Source organism: Terrapene carolina, unplaced genomic scaffold, assembly GCF_002925995.2.
Source record: "Terrapene carolina triunguis isolate 2854851 unplaced genomic scaffold, T_m_triunguis-2.0 Scaffold242, whole genome shotgun sequence".
Classification (NCBI taxonomy): Eukaryota; Metazoa; Chordata; order Testudines; family Emydidae; genus Terrapene; species Terrapene triunguis.
The window spans coordinates 2,709,534-2,723,617 of record NW_020664593.1 but is presented as its reverse complement, the minus strand read 5'-3'; the positions used below and the strand labels follow the sequence as shown (position 1 = coordinate 2,723,617).

At 49.6% G+C, this 14,084-nt stretch overlaps 1 protein-coding gene across 1 annotated transcript in view; it reads left to right on the top strand.

Moving 5' to 3' along the window:
- Positions 1 to 9,621: 9,621 nt before the first annotated feature.
- Positions 9,622 to 14,084, top strand: part of CTC1 (CST telomere replication complex component 1) — a 31,326-nt gene continuing 26,863 nt past the window's right edge. The window contains exons 1-3 of the mRNA XM_026657417.2: positions 9,622 to 9,684; positions 9,812 to 9,969; positions 11,916 to 12,165. Of these exons, the coding sequence (XP_026513202.2) occupies positions 9,622 to 9,684; positions 9,812 to 9,969; positions 11,916 to 12,165 (471 nt within the window). The remainder of the gene's footprint in view (positions 9,685 to 9,811; positions 9,970 to 11,915; positions 12,166 to 14,084) is intronic.

The following is a 14,084-nucleotide window of genomic DNA, read 5'->3' as shown; positions in this document are numbered from 1 at the left end:
ATGCTACATATATATATGCCAGTAATTGGTGCTTTTTATATTATCTACATATATATTTATATACAGGTGTTATTATAATCGAGAGGTTATTTAGGTTATTTTGCACTTTCCATAAAAGATTCTTGCAACTTTTTTTAACAGCTCTAACACCTCCATTATTTGCAGCAGGACTTTGGAATCTGGAAAGGGGGCATGGCTTTGAATAGCACTAGTCATATCGGTGAGCCAGCACTTTGGTGGGGTTTTTTAGGGTGCTTGTTCTCCGTAATCCCAATTTAAAAACAAGAAGTCTTCTAGTTCTTATGGTTACAAAGAAGACCTTCAAAAATATAAAGCAAGTGTAATGCATCCTAATGCAAAATCCTTATGAGCAAACTCAACAACGGCAAAATATAACATTACCCATGTTTGGACTGTGTGATAGTAGGATTGTATTTTCTCAATGGACAACCAACCTAATTCTCAATTACTGAGGGACAATCTTCACTTATTGATATATTTTGCTTTCCACAACCAAATCTCTGTATAACTTTTCATGAGTGATGTACCAAGTATTTGGATTCTAATAACTAAACTGTATTGTTAAATCTATTCACCTAAATTTGGGTTTTGGCTGATTATGTACTCTATGCCAGTGCATATGACTTTTAAAAACAAACTTTGTATTTGTGGATAATCTAGGCACTATACCCAGATGTACAAAACACTCTTTCCCCAACCTATGTATTATATAATTTTTTTAACATTAGCTTTAATAAAATTTTTAAAGATGTGCCAGTTTCTTGAGACAATTAATTAGGAAGTCAGAGTTAAGGTTTTGTGACAGGAAGCAAGTTTGATTAAGTTGAGGTGCACACTGCTTTGATGTATGTCGGACGTACATGGAGTATGTTGCCAATGGAAGTGAATGCCACATGCACTGTATTATCATCACTGAACATGGCAATAAATGCTGGCCTTTTACTTTTATTTCCACCCTTTTAAAATTTTGGGTTAACTGTCATTAAACCACGGTTTGGTTGTATTAATAATCAAGAAACAAACCAAATAAGAAAACCTCCTCTGGTAGTGGAAAGGGGAGTGCACTAACGAGCGGGTCACAATTTTCCAGCTGTGATCACAGAACTCCAGAGTGTTCAGTTACTGGGCTATACTGAGGGTATGTCTACACTACGGGATTATTCCGATTTTACAGAAACCGGTTTTTGAAAACAGATTGTATAAAGTCGAATGTATGCGGCCACACTAAGCACATTAATTTGGCGGTGTGCGTCCATGTACCGGGGCTAGTGTCGATTTCTGGAGTGTTGCACTGTGGGTAGCTATCCCATAGTTCCCGCAGTCTCCTCCGCCCATTGGAATTCTGGGTTGAGATCCCAATGCCTGATGGGGCCAAAAACATTGTCGCGGGTGGTTCTGGGTACATCCTCCCTTCCCTCCTGGAAAGCAACGGCAGATAACCGTTTTGCGGCTTTTTCCTGGGTGAACAGTGCACACGCCATACCACGGAAAGCATGGAGCCCACTCAGCTCAAGACAGCAGTCATGAACATTGTAAACACCTCACGTGTTATCGTGCAGTTTATGCTGAACCAGAACTTGCAAAACCAGGCGAGGAGGAGTAGGCTACGGCAGCGCAGCGACGAGAGTGATGAGGACATGGACATGGAATTCTATCAAACCACGGGCCCCGGCGCTTTGGAGATCATGCTGTTAATGGGGCAGGTTCATGGCGTGGAACGCCGATTCTGGGCCTGGGAAACAAGCACAGACTGGTGGGACCGCATAGTGTTGCAGGTGTGGGACGATTTCCAGTGGCTGCGAAACTTTCGCATGCGTAAGGGCACTTTCATGGAACTTTGTGACTTGCTTTCCCCTGCCCTGAAGCGCCAGAATACCAAGATGAGAGCAGCCCTCACACTTGAGACGTGAGTGGCGATAGCCCTGTGGAAGTTTGCAACGCCAGACAGCTACCGGTCAGTCGGGAATCAATTTGGAGTGGGCAAATCTACTGTGGGGGCTGCTGTGATGCAAGTAGCCAAAGCAATCACTGAGCTACTGCTACCAAAGGTAGTGACTCTGGGAAATGTGCGGGTCATAGTGGATGGCTTTGCTGCAATGGGATTCCCTAACTGTGGTGGGGCGATAGATGGAACCCATATTCCTATCTTGGCACCGGAGCACCAGGGCAGCCAGTACGTAAACCGCAAGGGGTACTTTTCAATGGTGCTGCAAGCCCTGGTGGATCACAAGGGACGTTTCACCAACATCAACGTGGGATGGCCGGGAAGGGTTCATGACGCTCGCGTCTTCAGGAACACTACTCTGTTTAAACGGCTTCAGCAAGGGACTTACTTCCCAGATCAGAAAATAACAGTTGGGGATGTTGAAATGCCTATAGTTATCCTTGGGGACCTACTCCTTAATGCCATGGCTCATGAAGCCATACACAGGCAGCCTGGACAGTAGTCAGGAGCTGTTCAACTACAGGCTGAGCAAGTGCAGAATGGTGGTAGAATGTGCATTTGGACGTTTAAAAGGTCGCTGGCTATCTTTACTGACTCGCTCAGACCTCAGCCAAACCAATATTCCCATTGTTATTGCTGCTTGCTGTGTGCTCCACAATCTCTGTGAGAGTAAGGGGGAGACCTATGGCGGGGTGGGAGGCTGAGGCAAATCGCCTGGCTGCTGATTACACGCAGCCAGACACCAGGGCGATTAGAAGAGCACACCAGGAAGCGCTGCGCATCAGAGAAGCTTTGAAAACCAATTTCATGACTGGCCAGGCTACCGTGTGAACGTTCTGTTTGTTTCTCGTTGATGAAAACCCACCCCCTTTATTGACTCATTCTCTGTAAGCAACCCATCCTCCCCCTTCGATCCCAGCTTGCTTTCAAAGGAAATAAAGTCACCATCGTTTAAAAATCATGAATTCTTTATTAATTGATTATAAAAAGAGGGAGAGAACTGAGAAGGTAGCCCAGGTGGGGTTTGGGAGGAGGATAGGAGGGAAGGAAAACGCCACTAAAAAAGTTCAAAGTAATGACAGCCTTTTGGTTGGGCTGTCCACTGGGGTGGATTGGGAGGATGCATGGAGCCTCCCCCCCACCCGCATTCTTACACGTCTGGGTGAGGAGGTAATGGAGCATGGTGAGGGGGGAGGGAGGTTATACAGCGGCTGCAGAGACACTCTGTGCTCCTGCTGCCGTTCCTGAAGCTCCACCAGACGCTGGAGCATGTCCGTTTGATCACACAGCAGCCCCAGCGTTGCAGCCTGCCACCTCTCATCTCAAGCGTCCCTCCTGTCCTCACGTTCACTGGCATCTTTCCTGTACTTTGATACCGTGTCCTTCCACTCATTCAGATAAGCTCTTTCATTGCAGCTGGATTCCATGATTTCCGAGAACATTTCGTCTCGCGTCCTCTTTTTTTTACGCCTTATCTGAGATAGCCTTCGGGACGGAGGAGGGAGGCTTGAAAAATTTGCAGCTGCGGGAGGGAAGGAAAAAAGGGAGAGAAGTATTTAAAAATATACATTTTACAGAACAATGCTTATACTCTTTCACGGTGAACAACACTATTCACATTACATAGCGCATGTGATTTCGGTACAAGGTCGCATTTTGCATCTTTTAATATTGAGTGCCTGCGGCTTTGGAGTTAGAGAGCACAGACGCAGGTCCGGGCAACAGAATTCGGCTTGCATGCGGCCATGGTAAGCCATTGTCTTTCAGCTTCTGCAGCTTTCCTACAAGCAGCGCCCTCCTTTCCCACATACCAAGCAAAGCCCCTTGAGTGCTGTGGTTTTCCTGTTAACGTGCAGCAGCAGAAACCAAACTAACCCCCCCCCATCCAATTCTCTGAGATGATCGCTTTATCCCTCCCCCCACCGCGTGGCTGGTATCCCGGCCCACTCCCCCCCTCCCCCCCCCGGCCGGCTTCCCCCCCCCCCCCCCCCCCCCGGCTTGGCTAACTGCAGGGAAGGATTTCTTTTCAGCCACAGGCAAACAGCCCAGTAGGAACGGCCACCTCTGTCCCCTTAATTAAATTCCCGTATTTCAACTAGGTTACCATGAACGATATCACTCTCCTGAGGATAACACAGTGAGATAAAGAACGGATGTTGCTGGAATGCCAGCAAACACCGGGACCATACGCTGCCAGGCTTTGTCATGCAATGATACCAGATTACTTGCTACTCGCATGGCGTGGTCAAGTCTCCTATCATGGAGGACGGAATAAGGCTGCACTGCCCAGAAACCTTCTGCAAAGGCTTTTGGAGTACCTCCAGGAGAGCTTCATGGAGATGTCCCTGGAGAATTTCCGCTCCATCCCCAGACACGTTAACAGACTTTTCCAGTAGCTGTACTGGCCACGAATGCATCCCAAGTCCTCAGGGCAAATTAATCATTAAAAAACGCTTGCTTTTAAACCATTTTTTATATTTACAAAGGTACACTCACCGGAGGTCCCTTCCATGGCCTCATTGTCTGGGGGTTGAGAGGGTGCTTCAGTCAGGCTGAGAAAAAGATCCTGGCTGTTGGAGAGAACGGAGTGCTGTGTGCTCTCCGCAAGCTCGTCGTCGTCCTCCTCCTCCTCCTCTTCCCCATCCGCAGAATCCTCAGGCATGGCTGAGATTACTCCCTCGTCGGAATCCGTGGTCAGAGGTGGGGTAGTGGTGGCGGCCCCCCCTAGAATTGCATGCAGCTCAGGGTAGAAGCGGCATGTCTGAAGCTCTGACCCGGAGCGACTGTTTGCCTCCTTTGTTTTTTGATAGGCTTCTCTGAGCTCCTTAACTTTCACGCAGCACTGTAGTGAGTCCTTATTGTGGCCTCTCTCCATCATGCCCTTGGAGATTTTTTCAAATGTTTTGGCATTTCGTCTTTTGGAACGTAGTTCTGCTAGCACTGAATCCTCTCCCCATATAGCGATCAGATCCAGTACCTCCCATACGGTCCATGCTGGTGCTCTTTTTCGATTCTCGGACTGCATGGTTACCTGTGCTGATGAGCTCTGCATGGTCACCTGTGCTCTGCATGCTGGGCAAACAGGCAATGTAATTCAAAAGTTTGCGGGGCTTTTCCTGTCTACCTGGCCAGTGCATCCGAGTTCAGATTGCTGTCCAGAGAGGTCACAATGGTGCACTGTGGGATAGCTCCCGGAAGCCAATACCGTCGAATTGCGGCCACACTAACCCTAATCCGAAATGGCAATACCGATTTCAGCGCTACTCCCCTCATCGGGGAGGAGTACAGATATCGATATTAAGAGCCCTTTATATCGAAGTAAAGGGCTTCGTTGTGTGGACGGGTGCAGGGTTAATTCGGTTTAACACTGCTAAATTCGAGTTCAACTCCTAGTGTAGACCAGGCCTAAGATGTACACAAACCCTGGTTCACTTTGGTTGTTTTTGTGCTGTTTATCCAAACAAGAGTTATTTTAATTTTTTTTTCCATTAAGAAATGAGATAGGACCTGCAGAAAAAACTAGTATGAGATCCAGTAATCAAAGACTGTTGTAAAACCGAAACACCAGGAGGTAGACTTAAGGTTCCCATTAAATCTTAACTGGGACATATTCTGACTTCTGGGTGCTTCATTAGGCAATGTTATTTTAATATATTTTTGGTATGGAATTACGTATGGCTATATTTAAAAACAGAAACTAGAGAAAACTGATAAGTCTCTTCACGATCTGCCTAAACAATTTGGCAAGGAAGCGCAAAAATGGCTAAACGTACTATATCTCCTGCTTTATTTAATGTGCCTTAAGAGAATGAACTAAATGACCTGAAGAAGAGCTCTGTGTAATGTTGAAAGTTTGTCTCGCTCACCAACAGAAGTTGGTCTGATAAAAGATATTACCTCATCCATCTTGTCTCTCTGAACTAAAAGAGAGTAATAAAAAACAGTGGTAAAAAAAGAATATGAAAACAGCATGGTTTAAGTGGCTAAATGATAAAGAACTCTCTCATTTAGATGTTGTCCCTTCAGTTTGTAAGTTCTTTGAGACAAGGCCCTTGTATAAAAGTTCCTTTCTTTACTCCAAACTGGGATCATGCTTTCTTTGGCCCAAGGTTTATCAGGGTTGGAAGGGACCTCAGGAGGTCATCTAGTCCAACCCTCTGCTCAGAGCGGGACCAATCCCCAACTAAATCATCCCAGCCAGGGCTTTGTCAAGCCTGACCTTAAAAACCTCTAAGGAAGGAGATTCCACCACTTCCCTAGGTAACCCATTCCAGTGCTTCACCACCCTCCTAGTGAAAAAGTTTTTCCTAATAGCCAACCTAAACCTCCCTCACTGCAACTTGAGACCATTACTCCTTGTTCTGTCATTTGCCACCACTGAGAACAGTCTAGATCCATCCTCTTTGGAACCCCCTTTCAGGTAGCTGAAAGCAGCTATCAAATCCCCCCTCATTCTTCTCTTCTGCAGACTGAACAATCCCAGTTCCCTCAGCCTCTCCTCATAAGTCATGTGCTCCAGCCCCCTAATCATTTTTGTTGCCCTCCGCTGGACTCTTTCTAATTTTTCCATATCCTTCTTGTAGAGTGGGGCCCAAAACGGGACACAGTACTCCAGATGAGGCCTCACCAATGTCAAATAGAGGGGAATGATTACGTCCCTCGATCTGCTGGCAATGCCCCTACTTATACAGCCCAAAATGCCATTAGCTTTCTTGGCAACAAGGGCACACTGTCGACTCATATAGCTTCTCGTCCACTGTAACCCCTAGGTCCTTTTCTGCAGAACTGCTGCCTAGCCATTCGGTCCCTAGTCTGTAGTAGTGCATGGGATTCTTCCGTCTTAAGTGCAGGACTCTGCACTTGTCCTTGTTGAACCTCATCAGATTTCTTTTGGCCCATATGATATGCTCAGCAGGAAGAAAAAAGCAGGGAAAGCTCTTCCCAGGTTGCACCCAGCTGACAGTAGAGATGGAAAAGGCACGTTAGGTCTTGTCTAGCTTATCTACTTCTTTGAACATGGCCAATACAGGATTGTTCCCCACAGAAAAAAATTCTAATATACTGATGTAATAACTCATGTGGACGACGAAGTCACACCCTCATAAAGAAAAAAAATCACCAAGTTTTTCTCAAGTCATTATGGTAGTGGATGAGGTTTACCCCTACTGCCCTAGACGTCAACCTCCAGAACCAATAGATCTCCCAAGATCCATGCAGATTTCAGAGGATTCCCTAGAGCAGTGGTTCTCAAAGAGGGATACACGTAAACCAGGGGTTATGCAGAGGTCTTCCAGGGGTTAAATCAGCTCATCCAGATATTTACCTAGTTTTATAACAGGCTACATAAAAAGTACAAGTGAAGTCGGTACAAACTAAAATTTCATACAATGACTTGTTTATACTGCTCTATATACTGTATCAGCAGTTCTCAAACTGTGATTTTGCTTTATTGGGGTTACCAGGGCCAGCGTTAGACTAGCTGGGGCCCAGGGCAGAAAGCTGAAGCCCAAAGCCCGAGTTTTTAAGTGAGGTGAAACTTGGGGTATATAAGGCAAATTAGACTCCTGAAAGGGGTACAAGTAATCTGGAAAGAACCACTGCCATAGAGGCCTTCACATCAGCAGTCCCTCCCCCCTGCCCCACCCATGCTTTAGCTTTCCCTGATTGTATCTGTTCCTGGAAACCCCTTTAGAGGTTGCTTATACAATAGGGCATAGGGGGCCTCCATACAGTTGTTAATGCAGCCTCAAGATGCACTAACTTCCCAGATTTACCACTGGGTGGGAAAACACACCTTCTCCCTCAGCCTCTTCCCTAGATCAGCTGCCAGCCCTCTGTGGAATGGACTCTGCTGGACCTTCAGAGTCTTCTGACAGCTTGGCGCAACAGAGGAGGGGTCACAGAGGGGAATGAGACCAACACATGAACCCTGGGGAAGAAATATCTTCTCCCTCCTGCTAAGCATTTGCATTTAAAAATAAAGTCACCACTTTAAAGCACCACCAGGAGAATCACCAGATCAGACACCTTTTCCATAGACCTCTCCCCTGGCCCTTTCTCTCTCTCTCCCCCCAATTCCAGCTCTCTGTATAGGACAGGGGTAGGCAACCTATGGCACGCGTGCCGAAGGCGGCACACGAGCTGATTTTCAGTGGCACTAACACTGCCCGGTCCTGGCCACCGGTCCGGGGGGCTCTGCATTTTAATTTAATTTTAAATGAAGCTTCTTAAACATTTTAAAAACCTTATTTACTTTACATACAACAATAGTTTAGTTATATATTATAGACTTATAGAAAGAGACCTTCTAAAAACGTTAAAATGTATTACTGGCACGCAAAACTTTAAATTAGAGTGAATAAATGAAGACTTGGCACACCACTTCTGAAAGGTTGCTGACCCCTGGTATAGGGCATCAATGGGCAGAATGGTCCCAGAATCCCACACTCCCTTCCCAAATGGGCCACAGATCTAGCCCTACTCCAATTCACCTGCCTGCTGTGGGACACTATTTCTCATTTTACCTTCCACAGAGGTCCAAGTCCCAATATGACCTCCCCCCCCTTTCATGTATGCAGTGCAGCTGTAGCTGTGTCCATCCCAGCATATTAGAGACAAGGTAGGTCAGGTAATATCTTTTATTGGACCCACTTCTGTTGGTAAGAAACACAAGCTTTCGAGCCACACAGAATTCTACTTTTCACAGACCTGAAGAAAAGTTTTGTATAAGCTTCAAAGCTTGTCTTTTTCGCCAACAGAAGTTGGTCTTCAGGTCCGGGAAAGACACTCCCCTTCATGGCAGAGATCCCAGCAGTTCTTATTTTGACCTCCACATGTGGCTGAGTCCATCTTAATTCCTGGCCTTTGCTATAGAAACAAAACTAGTACACGCATTTCAGCAGCTAGCAGACACAGTGCAGCTGTACCAATGATAGCAAGGGTGTAAGTACTCGCATAGGGCAGGAGCAAGCAGGTTTTTGAGGTGAGATAAAAATGCATGCCCCTACTAGCAGCTTGGCACCAGTGCAGCTGCCATGTTATTGGAAGACAGGTATTAGCTTTGCTAGGGTAGATGCACCACTGTGAGGTGAAGAATCCCATCTACCCCAGCCATCCTCCACACAGAGGCTCTACCCCTTAACTTCCTTCACGCGCTGCAAGACCCTACCAGTCCCTCGCCATCTCCCCCCCTCGGGCCTGCTTCGCGCACCCTAGTCCGGCCTGGGCTGGGATTTTCTACCGTAGCCCCGCGGCTGCGGGCGAGTGACACAGGGGTCGCGGAGCCACACAGCGGTGTAGCCCGCTCGTCACTCCCTTGCCCGCGTGGGCCGCGCTGGTTAACGGGGCCGAGCTGGCGGGGGGACGGGGGAGAAACTCCCCTCGCCGCCTCAAGCGGCTCTGTGAAGTCGGAGCCTGCCCCGCCCCCCATCTGGCAGCGCTCAGTCGCTACCCGGGGGCGGAAGGAAACTCCTGAACGGCGGCGCCGGCTTGGCCGGCCGGGCAGGCCCCCGCATCCGGTCCGGCGCTCACGCGGCAGCTGCCAGCATCGAGCGAGCGTGCGAAGGGGGGGAGGACCCGGTCTGATTGGGCCGGGAGCCGGCACTGCCTGTAACGTCATACCCGTGATGTCCCGCGGCTTCCGCCCCCGCGTTCCTATGGAGACGCCCGGCCGGGCGGGCGGGAGCCGCACTGTGTGCATGGAGGAGCCTGGTGGGGCTGTAAGTGACCCACGCGCGCTCTCTCCCCCTCCCTACCCCCCTCGCGCGCGCGCTCTCCCCCCCGCCCCCGTTCCCCCTCGCGCGCCCTCCCCCGCCCTGCCCTGACGCTCCCCCCTCTCTCCCCCAGGAGCAGCGGTGGTCGCGGGCGGCCCGGGCCTTCGTCTGCGAGACCCTCTGCCCCGCGGGGCCGGGCGGCGGCGGCCCTGAGCAGCTGGCGGAATCGGTGATGCGGTGCCTGCGGAGCACGTGGGGTGCGCGGAGCGGGGAGCTGCCGCTGGGCTACAGGTAACAGGTGGCAGCGGGTCCCTGCCCGCCTCAGCTGCGCTCCCTGGTGCCCGCGCCGCCTGCCCCGGCACAAGGGCTGGAACTGGGGGCGCTGCCGAAGCCCCGGGCTTGGAGCGGTTTCCATCATATCCAGGCTTTACAGTTTGGTTCAGTGGCTCTCAGCTCCCCCACTGTATGAAGTGCCCTGGCGGGGCTCGTGTCTGTGCTACCCGGGGCTGCTGCCCCCCCCACCCGGAAATCAGATCCCTGCTCTGTCCCCACCTCAGTGCGGAGCATCCCCAACTCCCTGCTACACGTGGGGAACTGCAGGTCCAGGGCCCGTCAGCCCTGCTCCCGCTGCCATGATGTAACAGAGTTCAACTGGAATGATTATTTCACAAGGTCTGGGTCTGGCTGACTGGCCAGTGACAGCACTTGGCCCTTCAGGAGAGTTTGCTTCTCTGAAGTTGCTTGGCTTGTCAGACTCCAAAAGTGTAGACTTCTCTTGGACAACCCTACACGCCTTCTTGACTTAGTTGACTCCCACCACTAAGGCCTGCTGACCTACACCTGGAAGTTAGGACAGCCTAGGTGCATTGCTACCCTGTACAACGTAGTTAGTTTGACCTAGGCCCACACAGCTAAGTGGATGGAAGAGGGGGGTGGATTTATGGCTGTAGTGAGTGTCTGTGATACAGTGATACGTAGCGTACCTGCAGTTGTGCCATTGCAGCACTTGTGTAGACATGTCCTAAGTCCCTGTGACTCTACAGTGCTGCTAACTGCACTTCATCTGCACTTAGTGGGGTCCCTAGTGTAAACAACATTCCAGCATCACCACCCTTTCCAAAACTCTGTCAACGAACTGCTAGGTGCAAGTCCTGAGAACGACAGCTGGAGCGCTGTCTACACTTGAGCTTATAATGTTGGTGATGCTGGTGTTGACACTGGTGGGAACTTTTTTCTGAAATTCCCTAATGTAGACAGGGCCTATGCCTGTGGTGTGGGTATTGTTATTGCTAGGCACATATATTAAAATTAGCTGGGTTGGGAATGTACTGACAATGCTGCCCATGTCTCTCATACTTAGTGCCTTGATCAGTCTCAGCATTGTAGAATCTAGCTCACGTCTTTGCTCATTAACAGTACCTGATGGCGTGCAAAATTTCTCTTTATCCAGTCTTTTTTAAGCTTGGATACATTAAGCTTGGCTGCATTCTTACAGTTGAAGAAAAGAGCCTGAGACCTCTTTGATTTGGCATCTCTCAGCCTCACATCCTTTAAGCAAGGCCTGTTAAGATGAAGATTTAACTCTAAGGTTGGCAGCATTGTTTTGATCTGTCTCCCCATAAGCAGCACAGAGACTACAGTCAGCCACTCTTCTAGCTACAGGTCAGCACCTCCAAGCGCTTTGCTGGGGAAATGGGATCAGTATTGATTTAGAAAGGAGAGTGCCCCGTACAGAGTCATCCATATCACTCACTCCACGCTGTTTCCTTGGTCTTCTCATGGAATCTCCCATTAATATTCTGCCTAAACTGTGGGATAAAGCCCTCCCACATCTCCTAGAAAGGTTGTTCAGATGAATATATTTTTCAGTCTCTGTTCCTAAATATTTCTCCACAAGTCCTGTGTGTGCCCAGCCATGTGACCACAGTCCAAAATGGGTTGTGCTTCCTCTGAGGTACTCACGGGTAAATGTGCTCTCAGGGTAAATGTGGAAATAGATTGTGTTCCTGACACACTGGCCATTTCAGTGTTGAACCCTGTGTCATGCCATTGAAGTGAGTACATTCACCCCCAAGATTTCCCATATGGTGGCACAATCTTTCAGGGGACAACATTTAAGGCTGCATAACTGCACCTGTGCTGAGCCTGACCTGCTGCAGCAAAATGTCTAAATGTCCCTCTTCCTCCCCAGCTTCAGCCTCATCCCTTCATATTATCATTCTTTCCCTTTTCTCTAGCTTCATCTCCATCTCTGACCTCCAGTGCCAACAACGCACACCCTGCTGTAGTCACATGACCTGGAGCACCAGTGACTTCAAGAAATGGGCTCACCAAGGTGAGGTCATCTTGCCCAAACAGTGTGTTCTGCCACGGACTCACCTGATCCTGATTGGCTACCTGACGGATGGAAGAAGGCCGAAGGGGAAAGAGAAGCTAATGGATGGCAACCTATATGTGCAAGACAGCACTGGTTCAATTCCCTGTGAGGTATGGCAACAGGCAGCTTGAGGGATCCTGCTCTTGGTAACATTTCTGAGGGACCTTGCAGACAGCAGGAGGATTGAAACAATTTGCAAAAGATTGTGTAACTTGGGAGATCAAACATGTGTCTTGCGAGGGGAAGGCAGTGAGTTCAAATGCCAGGGAGGAAGGGTGAAATATGTCAAACCTTTCATTGCTAAAGAGCTAACTGTCAAACTTACTGGACTAAGGAATGACCGGAGAAGAGAGGCAGGGGAAGAAGGTTGTTCCTGTCAATTACCATTGAAGTGTCGTTTCAGTTACTAATTAAGTAATGGAGCAAACACTTTGAGAGAGAGACTCTGAGAAACTGATGGGACCAACAGCGGTAAGCTTGCTTGAATTACAGGCTATGGAGCTGAAATAACTGCAACAGGGGAATTATGCTGGGCTTTCGGTGAAGCATGTGATACAGTGTATCAAATCTTGGCTTGGATGGGGTGCTACCGTGCTGAGGCCTGCCTGGAGGATCTTGAATAAAAGAGGTCTAGGTAAATGGCAGCATCTGGAATTAGGGACAGGAGGTTGACACTAGTGATGGAGGCCCAGAGCTCTCTGTTTTGCCACTTATCAATAATCTAAGAATGGGGGAAGAGCACGTTAATTATATTCACAGAGAACACTGCATTGGGATGAGCTTCAAACACCGGTGAAGACAGAGAAGATTAGAAATATGGTCTGGAAATACCAAGCACTGCCAAAACTTAGGAGGCTGTAAATGAATCCCCACCAGACCCTGGAAGGGGAGAAACCTGGGCCCAGGGAATGCTATTCCTAGTGCCCAGCAAATTGCTACTCCTGGTGCAATTCTGCACCACTGCACATGTGCAGAAACACGTCCCCCCACAGATTCTCTCTGCTTTCCATAGAAAAATGCTTTTTGTGGGGGAAGTAAAGAGAAGCTGCACCAGTGCTCACTCACCCCTCCTGGCAGCATGGGCATGTCTGTTTGGGCAGCCGGGGGAGCAGTAAGTAACCACAGGAAAGAGGGTGGGTGTGTCTGGGGATGCCCGGGAGGGGGCGGAGGAAGGAGGACAGAGATGGAGTTCCCAACGGAGCTGCTGGGGTTGGTTAGATCAACCCACAGAAGCCTCCCCTGGCTACAGGAAGCTCTGCACTGTGGGGGAAGGGGAGCTTGGTGGTGGGGCCGTCTGGGTGCAGGATGTGAGGCTCAGTGGGGTGGAGGTCCCAGATGCACAGGGGTTGGGCAGACAGGCGGAGCAGCTCCCCGTACAATGACCCCTTCCCCCACTTTCTGGCTCCATCGCTCCTCAGCCATGAGGGATGAGGGTGTCACTGTACAGGGAGCAGCTCCCTCTGTCTGCCCAACCCCCGTGCATCTGGACCCCCGCACCCAACCTCCCTCACTGAGTCTCACCTACCCAACTGAGCCCCCCCATCTCAGGATCACCCAGACACCCCCCCCCCAAGTCTCCTGAACCCCCACTGGGCCCTCCTGCACCCAACTCTCTCTCCCCTCCCCCGAGCCTCACCCCCTTCATCAGGAGCCCCCCACACCCGGACTCCCACCCCACTGAGCCCCAACCAGCTGCACCCTGACCCCCCACCCACGAAGCCCCACTCCTCCAGCACCCAGACACCCCCGCTGAGTCCCCACACCCAGACTCCCCCCGGTGAACCCTAACCACCTTCACCTGGACTCCCCTGCAGAGTCCCATTCCCCCTGCACCCAGGACCCCACAATGAGCCCCTGTGTATCCAGATCCCACCCACACACCCCCACCAAGCTGACCGCAGCCATGTTGCGCCACACAGAACCCTGGTACTCTTGAGGGAATTCCACACCAAAAAATTAAAAAAATTTAAATTCTTCAAAGTTCTGCATATTTTATTTGTCAAAATAACACAATATAATCACACCATTT